The sequence below is a fragment of the Onychomys torridus genome, chromosome 15 (assembly GCF_903995425.1).
Source record: "Onychomys torridus chromosome 15, mOncTor1.1, whole genome shotgun sequence".
In the NCBI taxonomy this organism is placed as follows: Eukaryota; Metazoa; Chordata; class Mammalia; order Rodentia; family Cricetidae; genus Onychomys; species Onychomys torridus.
In genome coordinates, this window is record NC_050457.1 from 26,698,412 (window position 1) to 26,717,789 (window position 19,378).

The 19,378-nt window shown below is 41.7% G+C and overlaps 1 protein-coding gene across 1 annotated transcript in view; it reads right to left on the bottom strand.

Moving 5' to 3' along the window:
- Nucleotides 1-19,378, bottom strand: part of Mast4 (microtubule associated serine/threonine kinase family member 4) — a 581,729-nt gene that overhangs the window by 404,133 nt on the left and 158,218 nt on the right. Inside the window, 1 exon segment of the mRNA XM_036206828.1 lies at nt 8,621-8,774. Within this exon segment, the coding sequence (XP_036062721.1) occupies nt 8,621-8,774 (154 nt within the window).

Sequence of the window (19,378 nt, forward strand, 5' to 3'; positions counted from 1 at the left end):
CATAATCTGAACATTAAAAAATTTATATCCATCAGATCAACCTTTAACAAAATACAGGAAGGGATACTTCAGGCTGACAAGAATAAACATGGCCAAGAAACTGTAGAAAGTAAATGAAGCTATAATTACTGAAACCTCTGACAACATAAACAACGACAAAACAACAACACAATGACTTCAATCAACAAGCACCTTTCAAAAAATAACTATAAATATTAATAGCCTCAATTCTCCAATGAAATGGCACAGACTGCCTGAATGGATCAATAAACAAAATCCATTTTCTGTTGTTCACAAGAAACTCAGCTTTTAAAGATAGGTACTACCTTAAAAGAACAACAGTAACTCTGGTCAAATGGGACCAGGAAGCAAGCAGGTGTTATTACTCTATATCTGGCAAAACAGACTTCAAACTAAAACTAATCAGAGAAGATTTAAAAGGACACTTCATTCTAATGAAAGGAAAAATTAACCAAGAAGGCATTATGATCCTAAACATATGTGTACCAATTCCTGATGTATTCAATTTCATAAAAAGTGTACAACTAGTATTACAGACACAGATTAACAACAATCCAGTAATGGTAGGTGATTTCCACACCCCACTTTCTTCAATAGGCAAATCATCTGGACAAAAAATAAGCAGAGAAACATCACAACTAAATGGTATCATACGTAAAATGGACTTAACAGTTATCTACAACATGTTCTACACAAACACCAGAATACACATTCTACTCAGCAGCCCACTGAAGCTTCTCCAAAATAGACTGTATTATATTCTGGAACACAAAATGAACCTTAACAAAATCAGAAAGACGGGAATAACTCCATGTGTTCTTTCTGACCATAATGCAATTAAACTTAAAACACTCAGCAAACAAATCTCTAGTAAGCACATAAACTCACAGAGATTAAACAATTGATTACTGAATGGTGAATGGGTCAAAAAAAGAAATCAAGAAAAAAAATCATCTTCTATACTTCCTAACAGGCTCCTCCTCTCTCTTACCCAATAAGTGTCCCAGCTCAAGTTCTTGAAGAACAATTAATACTATTTTTTACCCAAATATTTTCTTTCTCTAATTCTTTGTTTCCTCTTCACCTAGTGTATACCTGCACTCCACTCCTCTCCCCAAGGTTACCCAGTGACTATACTGTAAATTCCAGCAGCCTCTTCTTATCTTCATCTTTATTTGCTTACCTGATGCAGTCTGATATGCTTTCCTCAAAATGATGATTCCCTTGTTTCTGTGACTCCACGGTCCTGCTGGGCTTTTCGGCTTAACATGTTTCACAGGTACTCTGAACCAAATTCATGTCCTATGACCTTACTGAAATCTACTCCACAAACTCTTCAACTTGGTGAGTGCCACCCTCCCTTGCCTGCATGGATCTGGACTCTAAACTATAGGACAGCAGGAACTCATTTCCCAGCATGCTACAACACCAGCACCCACCTTAGGGTGACCTGTGATTATATGATGGATCCTGACAGAAGCATGTAGAGAGAAATGAGTATGTCTCTGCCATCTTGGGTTGTTCTTCTCTTTCCACCCTGACCAATTGGAAACAGTTGCTGAAGGCCAGTCAGAGCCTATCCAGAAGGTGGAGTGTGGCGTGTAAATGACCACAAGGAGAGCAACCTAGCCCCAAATATCTTCCCTCAATAATTACACACACACACACACACACACACACAAAACTGCTATTGTGTTGAAACACTGTTACTTTGCCTTAACTTAGGACAGAGACATTGTATCCCAATGAAGAGTTACAAAATACCATGGGAGCTTTAATTTGAGTATTCTCGGATTTATCAACTAAGCTAAGCAACCCATTAAGTGAGCAAAGAAAGACTCACTCACTCCAATATGATGGCCTCCAAGCTAACCCTGGAAAGAATGTTTCTTAGGAAGTGTGCTGTTTTTCTTTTCTCTCTTCAGGTAAGATGCTTTAAATATTCTAGAGCTAGGCTGGGAGTTTAACTTGGGGGGAACAGTGCTTGCATAACATGCTTGAAGCACTACAAAAATAAGACAGACACAGACAGACAGAAAGACAGGCAGGTTTCATTTCCCAGAAAAGCAAAACTTGTCCATTTTCCCTGGTGAAAAAAGAACATTGTAACAAGGTTTAGCAATCCCAGTCGAGACTATCTACAAGTTAATCCGTTAGTGCCATGTGCACATTGCATTCCTATGCAATCTATGGGAAGATATTGATTCTGCTTTTCTTCATGTTCTAAATAACCCAAACATCCTTTAGAAAACAGTAGTGACCCCCTCAGGAAAAGGAGATTTTGTTCTAACTGTTGAAGCTATAACACACATGATGACCAGGGAATGCAGGCTATGGAGTGGGGGAGGGCACTCATTTGGATACCCAGAAAGCAGGATTCATGGACCTTCACATCTGCAGCCTCCTGGCTGTGAACTGTCAGGCACAACACTGTGTGTCTGTGCCCAGACTACACAGGGTCTGTCTAATGATTAGAATAGCGCTTCCTTTCCTCATCAGGGGCTCCAAAGCTCAGTCACTGTTTGCATGCTGCTTCTATCTATTTAGCAAGCAGTGGGCCATGAAGACAGAAAACATTAGCTTAAAAAAAAAATCAGAACATGATGGGCATAGTAAGCTCTGGGTCTATTGTTTAAATGTCAGCCCTGGAAAAAATAAAATAAAATCAGCAAGCAAGCAATGTCTGTTTCCCTCTTTTTAACCTAATACTCTTGGTGACTCAGATCTTTAGTTTGGGAAGAAGAATTTCACAATTTCAAACATGGATATCATTAATTCAAAACATGGTACAACTATGGGCCTTCTGATTTATCCTTTGTGAGGCTTTGTATTTTCTGAATTACCTACATTGAACACATACTTTTATAATTCAGAAATAGATATGTTTATCATAAAGGATTGCTCTAAAAGATGGGAGCTAATTATGGTGGACTGAATCACTGGTCCTCACGATCAAAGTTCTTAACATAATATTCTCATCCTTGCCCAACAACTGTGGTGGAGTATGCTTCCACAACGTGACTCATTCTGCCCAATGAAAAATGGCAGCACAATGCTTACAAATGTCTGAAACCTGTCTGTGCAGATGGACTTCACCCTGACTCTGTCGCTTTGTGTAGCCGCTGATCTGAGAGACAGTGGACCAAGAGCAGATTGGACTCAGAGTCGAGCTAAAATAGTGTTCCATGTTCCAGAAGAACCTCAGCCATGTAACTAGAAACTTAGAGTTGTCTGCCAACGAGCATTCTGAGAGCATACAGCATTAATATTGCTGACATAGGCCACTGAATGATGCAAATGAACAAGAACAATAATAAAAACCTTGGAGAGAAAAAAAAAATTCCCTGTGGACTGAATTGCAGGGTATAAAAAAGACTAGCGCCCCCTTCACACCCCTATTTAAAAAGGGAGCCTGCTTAAAATCATCAAACCAGTTTGAAAAAAAAAATTAGCACAGTAGTTTTCTTCCCCCCTTATCAAATATTCAATTGTTTAATTTTAATTATAGGAAGTCTTACAAAACATGTAATAGTTTGAGAACATTCAGCAACAGGATTTCACATTAAATATTACGAACCTCTTTTCAGTGTTCACATTTATTTTTTACAACATGATTTTCAATGTTTACAATTGTTTTCCACTCTGTATATATTCTATAATATGTTTAATCAATATCCTCCTGGCATATATTTAGATGACATGTAATTTTAATTATTATAAATAGTACCACTCAATCATCAGTAGTGCTAATTTTCCACACATATTCATGACTGTTTGCTTGCAATGAATTCCCAGAAATAGAATTGCTGGGCTAACGAATGTATGAATTTAAAGGTTTTTTTTAATATGCATTAATTGCTTAGTTTTAATTTACTTTAATTAAAGAACTGGGAGCCCTACAGATTGAGTCACAGTCCCAGATTCCAACTAAGCAAAGATTCCCCTACCTAAAATTCATTCTAATTAATCCTGCTGGAATTTAAAGTTTATTTAAAGCCTACTGTGTACCTGCTCTGCTAAAGAGCTTCAGCATGGCTGTGTGCCTGCCTGGACCTAATTCCTCACTCTTGTTTACAAGCACCACGCCTGTGCCTCAATGTCCCCATCTGTAAAACAGGGCTGAGTGCTTCTCTGTCTCGTGGTATAAATTAGTCAATAACTGTAATTCACTAAAAGTAACCCTGCCCCACAAGAAGAAGATTTCAATACATGATATCATTATGGACAAATAAATGACTAGGTCACACATTTTCCTCTTGAAAAGCTAAAAACCCTCAGTGAATTTTTTTTTCCAGTTACAATTAGGCAGTAACATCTTCAAACCATAAGCTGAGCCTTTTCAAAATATTTTAGTTTAGTTTAGTTTTTGGCAAGAAAGAGTCCAGGTTAGCCTCAAACTTGCTATGCCCCTAAGAGACCCTGAACTTTGTGTCCTCCTGCCTTACCTCATGCCTGGCGACTCACTGTTGTAAGTACAATACTACCAAACCAAAGGAGCTGAAACAAGACCAAGTAATGGGAATGTGCCTGGTCTTTGAAGTAAGATACCAGATCAGACACAGGGTTCTGGTGGCAAAACCAGCTTTCTTATTGTGTGCTGAACAACAAGGTATGGTCCAAGCTGAGGTCCTATGATTATTGTTGCCCAAAACTAGTAGACACATTGTTTTTGAGAATCAAAGGTCATGCCCCCTTCCCTGAGCCGCATACCTTCTATCTGTGCAGGTAAGGCATCAAGCAGATCTAGTCCTGTAATCCTGCAATCCTATAACAAGTCCTACAATCCCAGCACTAGGGGAGGCTGAGGCTAGAAGACTTCCATGAATTCCAGGCTAATTGGGCTCTTCAATATGTCCCAGGCCAGCCCAGGCTACTATGTGAGACTTTGCCTCAAAACCAAACAAACAGATTTTAAAAAGCAAAAACTGAATCAATCAAGGTATTAAGCTGCCCTTGGTGAGTTTACCTTCTCCACCAACTCCAATGCCCCCAGTTCAGTTACTCACAGAAACAGCTGCCCGTGGCTGGGCTAAGTGCTTCTCCTGGGTTTCTTTATTAAACCCTCAGCTAAGCTCTCTGGAGGACCAGTTGCCAAGGCTTTCTCCTGCCCCCAATATCCCAACTTTCAAGGACCTATTTTCCAAAATAGGCTTATGTTCAATGGTTCTTTAAAGCTCTTCTAAGGATGGTGAAACTTTTTTTTTTAATTATCTCACCTAAGATTTAAGCACCCAAAATAGTTGTACAGCATCCAAACTGTATGAAGCTAGACATGATAGAGCTGCTGATAATAAGAAATGGGAACCAGGTGCAAGTATTCATTCTCATAAAGCTAAAGGCCAAATTCCATGCTCCAAGTCATACTGCTGCAAGACTCTGAATCATTTCAAAGCTTTTAATACATTACTTGTGGGGTAAAAAAAGGTGAGAATAATTACTACCCAGCTGTCAAAGGCTGCGCAGTTAAAATAAACTTTCTAATTAAAATGAATAAATGGGTGAATCAGAACCATCAGGATTTCATTTCTCTTCCTATCGGTTAAGGGTTAGACGGAAGTTAGACTGAGGCTGGACCACTTACAAAGGCGATCTGCATCTATGAGTGGGAAGCAAGAATGGTCCTAACAAGCAGCAGAGAAGAATCAGCAGAACTCTAGTGAAAGCACCGTTTACTCAAGGAAGAACAGCGTGTGTGTGTGTGTGTGTGTGTGTGTGTGTGTGTGTGTGTATGTGTGTGTGTTTACACTCATATACATTTGCACACATCCACATGACACATGAGTATCATACACACACACATACACACGCGTGCACACACACACACACACACACACACACACACACACAACTATACTCTGCATGCATGGTGGTGCATGAACATCATAAAAGCTCTGGTAGGTAGAGGCAAGAAGGTTTTAAGTTCAAGGCCAGCCTGTGCATGCACCACCATGCATGGAGAGTATAGTTGTGTGTGTATGTGTGTGTGTGTGTGTGTGTGTGTGAGAGAGAGAGAGAGAGAGAGAGAGAGAGAGAGAGAGAGAGATGCATGTATCATGTGGATGTGTGTAAATGTGTGAGTGTAAACACATATCCATGTGTGGTATATGTGTGCGTGTGCACATGCATGCATATACTCACACATGTACATGTAAGGGGTCAGAGGTTGACAGTAATGTCTTCTGTTTTGCTCTCTACCTTTTTAGAGAAAAGGACTTTCAGTGAACCAAAAGTTCACCAATTCTGCTAGACAAGTTGGGTAGAAAGCCCCCGGGACTGTCCCATCTCTGCTCCCTCGGTTCTGGGAATATGGATGAATGCTTCCACCCGGGTGGAATTCAGACCTAGCACCTCATGCTTGCACAGCAGCACTGCTCTGGTGGACTTCTCCCCAGCTCTGCAGGCTTTTTTTCCTGTTCTTCCCTGGGCCTGGCTACCCTCCCTCCATTCCAGCAGTGTGACCCCCTGGGCCGACAACTGCTCCACCTCTACTGACCGGGCAGTAGTATTTCCATTCCTCAGAAATTCCATTTCCAGAAAGTCAAAGCCCATAATTCTAAACAAGAAACAAACAAACAAACACACAATTCAAAGTCTTTTCCAGACCATTTATGAATTGGCAAGCAAGATTGCTGTATGTAGACAAAACTTCCTTCAGGGCTTAAAACTAATGGTGTTCCTTCAAAATATTTATGTTTAGAGGAAAAGATCACAGAGATGAAAAAGAAAAAAATCTGTTAAAGTTGAGCTCGTCATGAGAGATTAAATGTGAGTCTTTTGTAAGTTATGCTTTAACTTATCTTTATTGGGCTTTGTTTCAAGCTAGAATAAAAGTTACAAATAAAAGTAAAAGTATTTAAATATAAGTAGATATATTTATGTAAATATTTATATAAAATATAAATAGAAGTTATTTATGGGGCTTCTTAGATTTGAGAAAACTTCTGTTTTGGATGGAACATTTTCATCTCCACTTTTTGTCTTTAATATATATTTTTATTTTCAATGGACACATAATTATACAGACTTGTAGACGACAATATTCTTTTCTCTGTTTCATTCCCATCTCTTTCTTTTTGTGGTACTGGGTTCAAATCTAGGGCCCATGAATGCTTAGGCAAGTGTCTATCACTGAGCCACACTCCAGCCCTGGAGTTGTTTTCAATGCATGCACAATGACTAGATCATGGTGACGGGGTAAATTTCTTACCTCCAGCACATAGCATTCATGCTGAGGACATTCTAGATCCCTCCCTACCTGCAGTTTAAAAATGGGATCCTTAAAAATGGAATTGCTGCCAAATCAACTTACCCAACTGTGTTAGACAACAATAGTTAATTGTTTTCTGCCTAGCCCACCAACTGTTCTCTCTGCAAACTCCCTTCTGAGGCTCTCACACTCTTTTCTCATAGACAGTAGTTTTCATAGCTCCTTCATAAGTAACAGGCAATATCTGCTTCTGTACTTGACGGAAACATTTAAATGACTTACTTGTAACTCTGTAGTTAAACACAAGGGAAGATGTGATAGTTATCTCACAAATGAAGATACACAAGCATCCAACAGAACACACTCTGCATCACCTACAGGCTACATATAGCTTGTGTCATTTGTGATTTCTGAAGATCAAAAGGTTGAAAGAGCCAAGGCTGGACCCAGTATGTTGCTATTGGAAAATAGTGAAGCTTGAAGAGTTGGGGTCCAGCAGGAGGTCTTCAGGTCATTGGGGCCATGCTCTTGAAGTGTCTTAAGGGAGCCAGCTCCCTTATCTTTCTTTCTTTACATCCCCACCAGAAGATGATCAGTCTCATCCCACTGTGTGCTTCCAGTCATGACGTGTTGATTTGCACGGTCCCAAAGCAACAAAGCCCAAAGAGACCCCGTCTTTTTATAATTCAATTATCACAGGCTCCAGTTAGAGTGCCAGGAAGCTGACAGAAAATACAAATGAAAACCACAATATCAAGAAGACCACAAAAATGACTAAACTCACAGAGACTGGCCACACCACAGGTTGGTGAGGAGGCGCACCAATTACTTTGCTCACCTATTGTTGGTGAGAGTATAAAGTGGTTGGATTTGGGCATCGTGTCAGTTTCTTATGAACAATAATACATACATATCTTTCAAATGGTATGCTGGGCAACAGAAAGCAGATGCAACACACAGACTGTCTGGTCCATTTAAAACAAAACACTTAGGATGAATATCATCTGCAGGAACAGGCAACAGATCCACAGTAACCTTGGGACAAGGAAGAGTGTGTGTGTGTGTGTGTGTGTGTGTGTGTGTGTGTGTGTGTGTGTCTGCACATATACTGGGAAAAAAACATTTTCTATTTTGATCATGCTGGTAGTTACACCAAAATATAATTTTCACTAAATGCATTTGTGTAGATACAAAAATATGACCAGGTCATTGCATACAAACTATATTCCATAAACATTTACTGCTGAAGTCTTTCATTTAAACTGCTTTCTGAACTGAATAAGACTCTACAGAAGGGTCTGCAGTCAGGCTTTCACACGCAGAACCCCAAGTCTGTTCAGGATCCTGTGAGAGATGCCTAATTCCTCCTCTGACCCACATGCCCTGACTCACCAGTGAGGGCTCCTCCCAGGCTCCCTCGCCGCAGCTGCTTCCCATCCCCACTCAGCTGTCTCTTATACTTCAGTGACTTTCCAAGGCCACAAGCCACATCAGGGTTGCTGCATTTCCGAAACGGCATGGGTGGTGGAGACAGTATGTGGTCGAGCTGTAGAGAGAAGGACAGTGGCATCATTCTTGGGGGACACTCAACACAATGGGTTCTCAGGCTCTCTTCTTTGCACCTCCTTTTCTAAACACACTCCATCCAACCTTGTTTTTAATTGTCCTAGTTTGGAAAGTTCTAGGTTTCATTCTTGTGCCCTCCTTTCTGAGAGTCAGTGTTGCTCATTGCAAAACCACAGCACCAGGTTTTGAAGGCACGTCACAACACATGAGAAGGTCATGAGATTAAGTTTAATAGCTTATGACCACAATTTTTAATGCAGTCAAATGGTTATCATCAAATTCTACAAGGGCTGTAAAGATGGCTCTGTCAGCCAGGTGTTTACCATGAAAGCATGAATACCCCAGTTTGTCTCCCAGAATCCATTCAAAAAAAGAAAAAGCCTGGCATGGTGGCACATGCTTGTAATTGCAGCCCTGTATTGGTAAGATTGGTTCCTAGGCTTGCTAGCCTAACTGGAGAGTTCTGGGCCAGTGAAGAACCTCTCCAAAAACGTGGACAGTAGCTGAAGAATGATACCTGAGGTTTACTTCTGGCACCCACAGGCACACACAGGAGTACCCAACCCCCTACAAATACACACACACACACACACACACACTGCAAACAGGAAGGTATCATTTCATGACTGAATTGTACATGTATACATGTGTATCCTGGACCCTTATAGAAAATATGTCTTTCTGTGCCCCGCCATATGAAACATTGCTATATGAAAACAGATCAAATCTCATATATTGCTCACACACACAGGAGAGGAATTTCTAAGCACCACAGCCCTTAATGGAAATCAATACATCCTTCTATCACTCGCTGGCTCTTAAAAAGAAAGCCTGTCACAAGAATCAGAGAAACCAAAGTCACTTCAATAGATGGCTTTCTACAAAAGGATCCCCTGGGTTAAAACACTCATGTCAAGATCTGCTCCACTTTCATGAGAACACCTTCCAGACCTGAGGAGAGCGGTACTGTCTAAATGTTCACCTGAAAGTCAGAATACCTGTGTGTGCCCTGAGACAGTTATTAAGAACAAAAATATTCCCGTGCATATACATGTTCCTTATCACAATTAAGGGCCCCCAAAATATTTACAGAGTCACAGTAATTCCAGTTGTCCCAGAAAAGGGCCAGTTTCATACCATTTTAAAAGCAGGAAAAACTTGGACAGCATAGCTTAATACCATTTTAAGGGAGGTTTCACCAAAGTCTGTTTTGTTTTCATGGGAAAAGATGGGCACTTGGATAATTATCTGGCTTGCTGTCATAGATGTTCTTATAGGAGGAAGCATGTCAAAGATTAAGCCATCCATCTGTCTGTCTTTGTGCTATGGCACATGCATAAAGAAAACAGTGCCTGGAGGTTGCTCTCCCCTCCCTAGAGAGTTGAGACTGAACCTTGGTCAGTTCAGCTCTGCAAGCTGTTTGAACTTCCTCCCAGCCTCACCTGCGTCTGCTGGCAGCATGCAATGGATTCTGAGTACTTCTTAATAAGAACCACCTACAACTCCTAGGTACTTGGGTCCTTACTGTATTTCATTGCCAGCCGGTATTTAGGTGAGCAGACCCTAAAGAGTGAGCACTCCATCCACTCCAGGATCAAAGCCAAATCAAGAGGGGAAGGGCTCCCAGAGGGCACTTCTCAAAGAAACAGCCCTTCCAAAGGAGGAGCTGTATTCATCTGAAGGTGTCAGCCCAGGCTGCTGTTCATGACGTAAGCGTCCACTTAGGGGGCCTCCAAGGAGAGATTCCTGTCTAGCCTTAGACGGTTTGCCCTTAAATCTTATAGACAATGAAGAGCCTGAACAGTTACTTATGAGCGACTAGAAAAAAGCAGTACTCCATCTGTGGTCCAACTGCAGTCACCCTATCCTAACCTAACCAACACAGAGGTTATTGGTGCTGTATTGTTGGTACCACTGTATATCCTTACCCATTTTTCTTTTTTAAAACTGCTATTTATTATTATTATTATTATTATTATTATTATTATTATTTGCATTGAAAATTTTCAGAGTGAGCATGGGATGGAATTAAGTGAGAGAATGAACATCCTCTGTCTATGCCCCAGGGAAGAAATGCTATCCTCCTTTCCCCAAATCAGCTTTCACCCCTCCTCACTAGACATGCGAGTGCGCCCCCCCCCACACCCCCTCACAGTATCAGCTGCAGACATGGGGGTCTTCCTCCTTAACACTTCAGCATGCCTCTTCTAAAGACACAAAATCTCTTAAACTCATCCATTCTATAACCTATAGATTCTTATACAATAGCTCCAATCTTTTGAATTAAGGTCAAAAGGGAAAGCCAGGAAAACTAGAAATGAAGGCTTTCATACAGACTTAATATTATCAAGTTGCTCTTTTCTGTGTCTAGGAAAAGGGCGGCCACAAGGTGGCAATGTACCATAGACATTCAGCAAAATGTTCCATGCTCGGTCCTCCTAGCCAGTGCATCCAGAATGAGTGCCACCCCCCCTCCAAGCCATCGAGCGGGTTCAAGTCCACTCTACTTAGTTATTTTCTCTTAATTACTAGTGGCAGCTGCATAAAACACAAATATTTATTGTTTGAGGTCCATCAGCGTCTGCCACCCGTTTCTCATTCGCTTGCGGAATTACACTTCATTACTCTGGGGAAGAGTGTTGTTGTATCATGAACAACAGGGTTGAAAGGAAGAAGAAGAAGAAGAAAAGGAGGGCTCTCCTAAGGAGGAGCTACGTGGTGATCTCTTTAAATACTTCCAACAGTCGCAAATGGCACAGGCAGGTGGAGGAAAGAGAAGGAAATTGAAGAGAAAGTTTGTGTGGGAGGGGGAGGGGGGAGGGAGGGGAGAGGGAGGAGAGAGAAAGAGAGAGGGAGGGAGAGAGAGAGAGAGAGAGAGAGAGAGAGAGAGAGAGAGAGAGAGAGAGAGAGAGAAACAGCTCCTTTTTCCATCACAGAAATGAAGTCCATAGGCCTAGGTTTTTCATCAGAATCATAGCCTCAAGAGGAGACTACTATTTTAAACCCGGGAAAATTGAGGCAGTGAACAGTGAGGCCTGAAATGCCTCAAACACAGGAGAAAAACTCACGAGCAGAACCATGCTCCAAGATCCCATTTCCCTCCTCTATCAATCCACACTCCCAATAGGGCTCCCTCTAAACATATCATTTTTCCAAATTCTCTGCACTGTCAAGTGGCTTTAGTCTTTCTATAACAATTAATCAAAGGTCCTCAAAATGGCCCGCTGCAGCCTGGCACTTCATTTCCCATTTTTTTTTTTTTGCTGGGATTCCAACACTCACGATCCTTAAAAACCCCTTCATCACACCCGAGAGCTGACTGTACATATCAAACTTGTCACTTTGAACATTGCCATTTAACTGATTTCCATTTAATGTTTTCCAACTTTTCCATACCCCCAAGTCGGCACTCTACAAGTTTAACCAGAGGATGTCCTGAAACTCTCACTGAGGTGCACGGGCACTGAAGCAGGGCTTTGTTCTACTCACTCAAGCATGTCCAGTGTCTCTCCTTTGTCAGCTAGCATGCTGCTGGCCATCAACACACTGTATTGAAAGAGATCTCTGAAGATAGGCCTTTCTTTTGTCCACCAATAGCAAATCGTGATTTCCTGTGACCAGACTTCCTCAAAAATCCCTATGTTGGTTTGCACAACGTCATTTACTTCAAAGAAGAGCCACAATAAACTCGGAAAAGGTCCATTTTCACATTACTAAATTTAGAATCCAGACAGAGGTGGCAGGTCACTACATGCCAAAGACAGACAACTGTTCTTCCTAGAAGCCTGTTGCAGGAACCACAAAAGCATCTTAGGGAACCAAAGGTGCATGACTGAGAGAAATCTAGTCCAGATGCAGAGGAGAGTTCACAAAATGATTGGTCCTGTGACTACTGGTCACACACAATTCACTCGTGGGACAGACTCCTATCTATGTTTCCTGTAATTGTCTCCCTCGTGGCTTGCTGTCTGATAAAAAGCTGAGAAAAATAGAATCTATCATGATTACATGTGGCTTCTGTCTTCAATGAAGATGAATGCAAGTAAGTCAGGGCATTTATGAGAGCATCTAATCTTCAGTTCCTCTGGCTTTCCCATCACTCACCATCTCCAGCTATGGACCATGGGTACATCTCCCTCTGCTGAACACCCCCACCATGGCGCCGCCTACCTGCCTCTATAGTGTACACTAGAACTGTCCACAAACACCATGCTTCCAGCTTAACCACTCTCTTCCACTTGAACTTCAGACCTTGCACTGCCAGGCACACCAATCCTCCCCTCATGGTCGCTAAGTATTTACAGCGATCTCCAACAGCTTGTCTGCTAACTCATCCTCCAAAATACATCTCCAAACCCAATCTCCTACTGCCCACCTTGCCCCTGCCGTGATGACCTCCCGTCTAACAACCTCCCAAAGGTTCCTTCTGCCTTCTCCCTAATCTCAGGACAGTCACCAGTGACCCTTTTCAAGCATATGCCAGATGCCCCCATCTGGTCTGCTGGGGTCCTTTCCCAGTTTCTCCTTTAACCAGAACCAACTCAATGTGGACACACTGGCCTGGTAGGTCCTAGCACCGGCCTGAGCCCAGCCAACACTCTCCACTGCTCTCAGCACCCCTCATTCTTCTGTAGAACTGCAAGGGTCCCAAACACCTTCCTGGGCGTCTTAGCTGGCCTGCCTTCCCCGCTTTTCCAGTGCTCCATTCGAATGACAGTCTCTCTGGGAGGCTTCCTTGCTGCTGATGTAGAACACCCTCCTCCTCACTTTCCTCTTCTCCCTCTTTTCTTCAGAGCATCTACTGTCGGGTCACATATGAGACCTTTCGTGCCTGATGTTGTCGTTCTTCCTCTGCTATGGTGTGAGCAACAAGAAACGCTACAAGTCTGTTTCTCCTGCTGCTTCGTCCCTAAAATAGCACTCATTAAAAAAAGAAAGGAAGGGAGGAAGGAAGAAGAGAGGGAGGGAGGGAGGGAGGGAGGAAGGAGGGAGGGAGGGAGGGAGGGAGGAAGGAAGGGGAAAAAGAGAGTTTTTTTTTTAGTATGAATAAATTAGTTACTAATTAGCCTGTTATGTAGAGGTATTTAGTCAAAATATAGCAGAGAACACATGCCATAAAGGGCCCTTATTGTTGAAAAATATGAAATTACATCAAATGTAATAAAGGTGAAATGCTACACATACTTTGACAAAATTGAGCTCCTCATGAATGGGAAGAGCCTTGGGTTATATCAAATGGCATCCTTTAAAAGAGCCTTTTATATATACTAAACTAGTATGCTAATTTTTGAACAGGGCTATCTCTGAAGGTGATTCCTAAATAATGAATTATTCGACCTTTTAACTGTATCCCTACTGGCATATTCACTTGTGTCCATCAATCCAGTGTCTCTCAGCTTCATCCCTCTTTTCTGTAATTCTGCATTCATTCCCGAGATGTGACACATGCATTTTAAAGACCCATCCAGAATGCATGTGCCCTAAGGCCAAAGTTCATGAGTTCAAAGGGATCAGCAATGTCATCTGCATTCATAATGGAACCTCACTGCTAAAGTCCTTTTTGTGTTTAAAACAGGGAAAAGGATTGACTAGTAATGTAGTTTATGAAAACATTGCTCAGTTATTCTGTTTCTTGATATTAAATAGTATAAAAAATCAAAACCAAAGATACAAAAATACCTGAATTATGAAGCTACATAGACCTTGCCTTGCCTATAACTCTAATTAAGTACTTACTCTTTCTTTTCTTCACCATCCAATAAAGAATCAAAATGGCAACCTGGCATGACTTTACTATAGTTTAGTATTAGATTTTACATTTAAGGCAAAGCCTAGAATCAATATTTTAAACCTGATAGCTAAGACAGTCATTGTGGAATTAACACTAAGTCCATGGTGGCTAGATGACCAGAGCTGGCACTTCAGTGACCCCATTAAGGTACTTAACCCTTAATGCACCATTTCTTCACCTCAGAACATTACTAACAATCATACTTATCTTCTGAGCTGGCTGGGAAGACCAACAGGTCTCACACGTGTAAGTACCTGAACACCCATAAACAGAAGGTGCAGCATTTGTGTTGGCTGTAGTTACTTTTTTTTTCCCTCTTCAATTGCCTAGGTGAATGTTTCTACACAGAAATTAAAGCTGCTATAACTTTACCCAGAACCTTATTTTTTGTTTATATAGCTTAAGTGAGAATTTGGTTTCAATTCCTGTATAGTTATCCCAGACCAAATACTTCCATGTTGGAACACAGGATGCCTGACACATGGGAAGTCACATTTTCTTGTCATTGTATATATCATCAGCCATGTTATCACATTAGGAGGGGTCTTGAATCCCTCCAAATGCTCAGTGACAGAGTTCTTCGGCCACATCCCAGGCAAGCTGTTCTGTCTGGAGAATGGATCTCAGCAGTGCTGAGGACACAAAGATGGTGTATGAAAGGGGTGAGCACATCAGGCAACCCATAACCTAAAATATTGGTACTCACTCTCTGGCTGTCTTCCCAGGCCCAGTTCACTTGCTCCTTCTCCTAGACAGCTGACAAGGCCTGGCGCCTTATTCACCTGCCCTTCAGAGACACACCTCCCAGGGACTCTTACCTCTGTTCTGCACTACTCAAGAGTACATTAAAAAAATACTTTTTATTCTTGACACTACCTAAAGAATATGCTGCGTCCCCTCACTGCATCCTAATATCTAAGTATTGACCTGTCAGACCACCAAGAGAGTGGCAATCCTGACCACACTGTATTGGGTCTGTTAATTGATTTTGCTGACAATCATTCTGGATTACATCCCCCAGGACACAGGCTTCCACATAATGATGCTGTAAGCAATAGCCCTACCAATCTAGCTGCTCATATCCATAATGGGCAAGGAAGGGGTGCATACCACTGGGCCCTGGTCAACACTTATCTCCATGTCTGAGTATTTACTAAGCATTTTGTTGTTATTGTTGTTTACTTATATGAAACAGTCTATTCCAGGGTGGCTTCAAACTCAAGATCCACCTGCCCTCAGCTTCCTAAGTACTGGAATAAATACAGGTGTGCACCACTGTTCCCACTTTACTAAGCAGCATTATGCCAGGGTTAGTTCAAGGCACCCGATTAGGCAACAAACAGTAAACAATACAGACTCAGTAGGAGCTGCATTCAAGACCAGGAGGGAGACACTGCCAAGATGTCTTAGGTCTCAGCTCCAGAACCAATGTTGTCGCTGGTGGGCAGTAGGTGGGCTTTCTCCTGTGAACTACATACGTAGCCAAGTTTCCCTAGACACCTTTGGCAGGCTCTGAGTCCTCACCAGGAAGTGGAATGTGTCCTGTCTCCAATCAAAACTTTATGCAGACAGACCTCACTTTATCCTCCAAAGTAGGATTGTTTGTGGAGATTTTTGTCTTCTCTCTCTGTGTCTGTCTGTCTGTCTCTCTCTCTCTCTCTCTCATTCACACACACTCACATACACACAAACCCATACATAAACATACTCACACACACACACACACACACACACACACACACACACACAAGTGCACACATACAGATATATGCAATTTCTCTCACACACATAGTCACATATACATTCACATATACACTCATATGCACACATACACACAAACATATACATAAACATACACACAGATGTACATATATATACATTCACATACACATACTTATACACAAACACACACACATAACCACACACACACTCACATATACATATACATGAACACACATACACAAACATACATATAACCACAGATTCTCATTCTCTCTCATTCTCTCTCTCTCTCTCTCTCTCTCTCTCTCTCTCTCTCTCACACACACACACACACACACACACACACACACACACTCACAATCATTGGCAGTGCTTGAAGTCATTCTTGGACTTGGGATAAGTGTAGTAGCTGAGTCCAGAGATGCTAATAAATTTATCTTGCAAAGCACAGGGCAGCCCCAACAACCAAGACTTACTGCAGCCATATGTCAAGATGCCACTGTTGAGTTCTCTTGTTCTATGCTTGCTTTCTTCTTGTCTGTCTTCAACTATTTTAAAATTATTCCCCTACCAACTTATGTGTTGTAGTAGGTCACCTTAAAACCTTTGAGAACAAGCTGGAAGTGGTGGTTTGAATGTAATTGGATCCCATAAACTCCTAAGAAGTGGCACTATTAGGAGGTATGGCTTTGTTTGAGTAGGTATGGCCTTTTGGAGAAATTGTGTCACTGAGGGGGTGGGCTTTGAGGTTTCTATGCTCAAGATACCACCCAGTGCCTCAGGCACTTCCTGTTGCCTTCTGATCAAGATGTAGCTAGCACCATGTCTGCCTGCACACCAACATGCTCCCTGTCATGATGATAATGAACTGAACCTCTGAAACTGTAAGCGAACCACCCCACTTAAATGTTTTCCTTTATAAGAGTTGCTGTGGTCAAGGTGTCTCTTCACAGCAACAAAAACCCTAACTAAGACACTGGGGGTAGTGACACATACCTGTAATCCCAGCACTCAGTATGTCGAGATAGAAGAATCAGAAGGTAAGGCCAGTCACTGCTACACAGTATCTGAAGCCAGCCTGGGCTACGACTTGTATTTAAAAAAATTTTTTAAGAACAAAATGAGAATGGTAGAAAAGAATGTTCATGTTTACAAGGTCTGATAAGCCAATAATTCCCCGAATACTAACTCACTCAAATGATTTAAGTATTTATTTTGATCACTTCTCAATGAATGGCCACATTGAAAAACAAAACAGAACAAAACTCTCCAATAGAATATATTTAAACTGGAAAGTGTACTGGATACCAACATCCTTTTCTGTCTTTAATATCTAGCAGGGAGACAAAGTCCAGAAATTTGAGATTCGCCTGCCTTGTCTTCCAAATACTGGGATTATAGATAGGCATGTACTCTCATGCCTGGCTTCCATCTTTGATTTTGTAATGAACTCCTGGCATCACAAACTTCAATTAGCAATATGAAGTAAGTTTCAGAAATGTCCTCAAATGCATTGTTAAACCAAACCACAATGGCCTAAACAGAGCCACGACCAGGTTCCCTGTTTTAAGACCATTGATCTTCTTTCCTCCCTTCTGAGTGACTGAAACATGTAAATTAGCACTTGGATAACATTATCTCACTTCCCTGTCAACTCAACGTCAAGAAGGTCAATTCCTTTGCTCATGAACATCTCCACACACACACATATACATCAACCATCAGCAAGAGAACATGGCCACCGTCCAAGGAAGGGTGCTATGCAGCAGGCAGTTAATTGCAACTGAGTATTTATTACATGTACGTTAAGCAGCAAGTTCAATCACTGAAAGATGCAGAAAAACAGAGCTAACATTATTTGACAGCCTTAAAAAATGGCATTTTCCCATACACTTCTCAGAATATTAATTGGTACTCAACGTTTGGCTTGGAAACAGGACACTGGGGAAACACAGGGAACCGTACAACTTGACTTTGCATATATGGATCACCTGCTTTCCTGTCGCTTGAATATTCTGATGTCTCCCTGACCTTTATTTAGAGATCTAATCTATGCCTGCAGTTGTTTACATATCTGAAGTCATTAAACTCCCTCGATACGCTCCTGTCCCCACCAGCAATATAACTAAAGAGTCTGACCCTGGTTAATAAGCAGGAAGAGAAAACACTTCCCCTGGGTTATTTCCCTTCAGTATAAACCAGAATGGAAAAGTCTCACATGCTACCACAGAAGCTGGCATCATATGCCCACTTCCCCTTTTCTCAATGTTAGGTTGTATTACTATTCCTAACTTACCAAATGAGGGAACAGATACGCAAGGATTCAACGTCTTCAGCACCATAGGAGATAACCTTGAGGATCAAGCCCAGTGCCCTGACTACAAAGCCCCATTCCTCCCATTGTTTCCATCCATCTCTGTGACAGGGCTGCCATGGTAAAGCAGAAGGATTTGGGGAGTCAACTGAGAATACTCCCTAGAGAAAAATCTGATGCTGAAATTCCGGTGTCAACAAGTCCAAATGCTCCAACTAAATCCTACATGGTGGCCTATCAGGTGGTTCCCTTAGCTCAGCGTTCAAGAATCACCATACATTAGCAGTGTAGAACAGCTAAAAAATGTAAACAACCCAATGTCTTGATATTACTGGAAGACTGAGGCCCACACAAGATACAAAGATAGTTAGTTGGCGCACAAATCTAGTCCACAACCCAAACCTGACCCACTGTAGATCTCGCTGTGTATCCTTAGGTACTTTGCCCCCAACACACCCAGCAGGCTGCTGCTATTGGAACAAGCTTACATGATTCCTGGTAGTTTTCTTATCATACACATTTCATCAATCCAAAGTTGTCCTAAAAGATGATCCAAATGCTCACTCTAGATAGACAATGGCTAAGAACTAAAGATATAGAACAAAGGGGCCATGTCTGCAAACAAAGCCACTACCACAAAAACAACACAGTAGACTCGGAGAGGTTTTCAGGACTGTGGAGCTTTAGGTACAGTGGTGGACTGGCAGCTCATTAATTAATTTTCCTTACTGTGTTGCCAGAGCAACACTGCTTTGCT